Source organism: Oryx dammah, unplaced genomic scaffold, assembly GCF_014754425.2.
Source record: "Oryx dammah isolate SB20612 unplaced genomic scaffold, SCBI_Odam_1.1 HiC_scaffold_3801, whole genome shotgun sequence".
Classification (NCBI taxonomy): domain Eukaryota; kingdom Metazoa; phylum Chordata; class Mammalia; order Artiodactyla; family Bovidae; genus Oryx; species Oryx dammah.
Window position 1 is genome coordinate 2422 of NW_024073791.1, and position 1295 is coordinate 3716.

The 1295-nt window shown below is 57.6% G+C and overlaps 1 protein-coding gene across 1 annotated transcript; it reads left to right on the top strand.

Annotated features, from left to right (window-relative positions):
- Positions 1-437: 437 nt before the first annotated feature.
- LOC120859866 (citrate synthase) lies at positions 438-1280 on the top strand (the record flags this gene model as incomplete). Its single annotated transcript, XM_040235795.1, has 1 exon — positions 438-1280. A coding segment is annotated over exon 1 (843 nt), but the record flags the coding sequence as incomplete, so codon positions are not given.
- Between the last annotated feature and the right edge of the window lie 15 nt (positions 1281-1295).

The following is a 1295-nucleotide window of genomic DNA, read 5'->3' on the forward strand; positions in this document are numbered from 1 at the left end:
GAAGAATGGAGGTGTAAGCGGTGACTGGGAGCTTGATAGTCCTAAGGTCTAGGTTTACAGGTCGTTGGCTATTCACGGCTTTTATCACACTGAGAGCCCCTAACTATCAGGGCAAAGTTGTTGGGAAGTGCACTGGTCAGGTACCCATCACCCAAGGAGTGACGACCGCCATGATATGGCCGCAAAGCCCCTGGCGGTCGGGCGCAGAGTATAGACAGTTAGCAGACTAATGACAATGCAATGCCCTACCCCAAAAAGCGCATTGCAGCCTTGAAACAAATGGCGTAAATAGCGGCCTTTTTTCGTTGAAAATCCCGTGCAAACCCTTCTACTGCCTGGGTTCTCGCAAATTGACTTTCGGATTTATCCCACTATAGTGGTGCGGGCCCTGCGTGGGGGGCTGTCTGATGATTTCAAGCATAACTAGGAGGCCACATATGGCTGACAAAAAAGCGCAGTTGATCATCGAGGGCAATGCCCCCGTCGAACTGCCCGTTCTGACCGGCACTGTTGGTCCCGATGTAATCGATGTGCGGAGCCTGACCGCCACGGGTCGGTTCACCTTTGATCCTGGTTTCATGTCGACCGCTTCCTGCGAGTCGAAGATCACCTATATCGATGGCGACAAGGGCATCCTGCTGCACCGCGGCTACCCCATCGAGCAGCTCGCCGAGCGCTCCGACTACCTGGAAACCTGCTACCTGCTGCTCAACGGCGAACTGCCGAGCAAGGAAGAGAAGGCCAAGTTCGTCAGCACCATCAAGAACCACACCATGGTTCACGAGCAGCTGAAGACCTTCTTCAACGGTTTCCGCCGCGACGCCCACCCGATGGCCATCATGTGTGGCGTGGTCGGCGCCCTGTCCGCCTTCTATCACGACTCGCTGGACATCAATAATCCGCAGCATCGCGAGGTTTCGGCCATGCGCCTGGTGGCCAAGATGCCGACCATCGCCGCCATGACCTACAAGTACTCCATGGGCCAGCCCATGATGTACCCGCGTAACGACCTGAACTACGCGGAAAACTTCCTGCACATGATGTTCAACACCCCGTGCGAGATCAAACCGATCAGCCCGGTGCTGGCCAAGGCGATGGACAAGATCTTCATCCTCCACGCCGACCATGAGCAGAACGCCTCCACCTCCACCGTCCGCCTGGCCGGCTCTTCCGGCGCCAACCCGTTCGCCTGTATCGCCGCCGGCATCGCCGCGCTGTGGGGTCCGGCACACGGCGGTGCCAACGAAGCGGTGCTGACCATGCTCGACGAGATCGGCAGCGTGGACAACATCGAC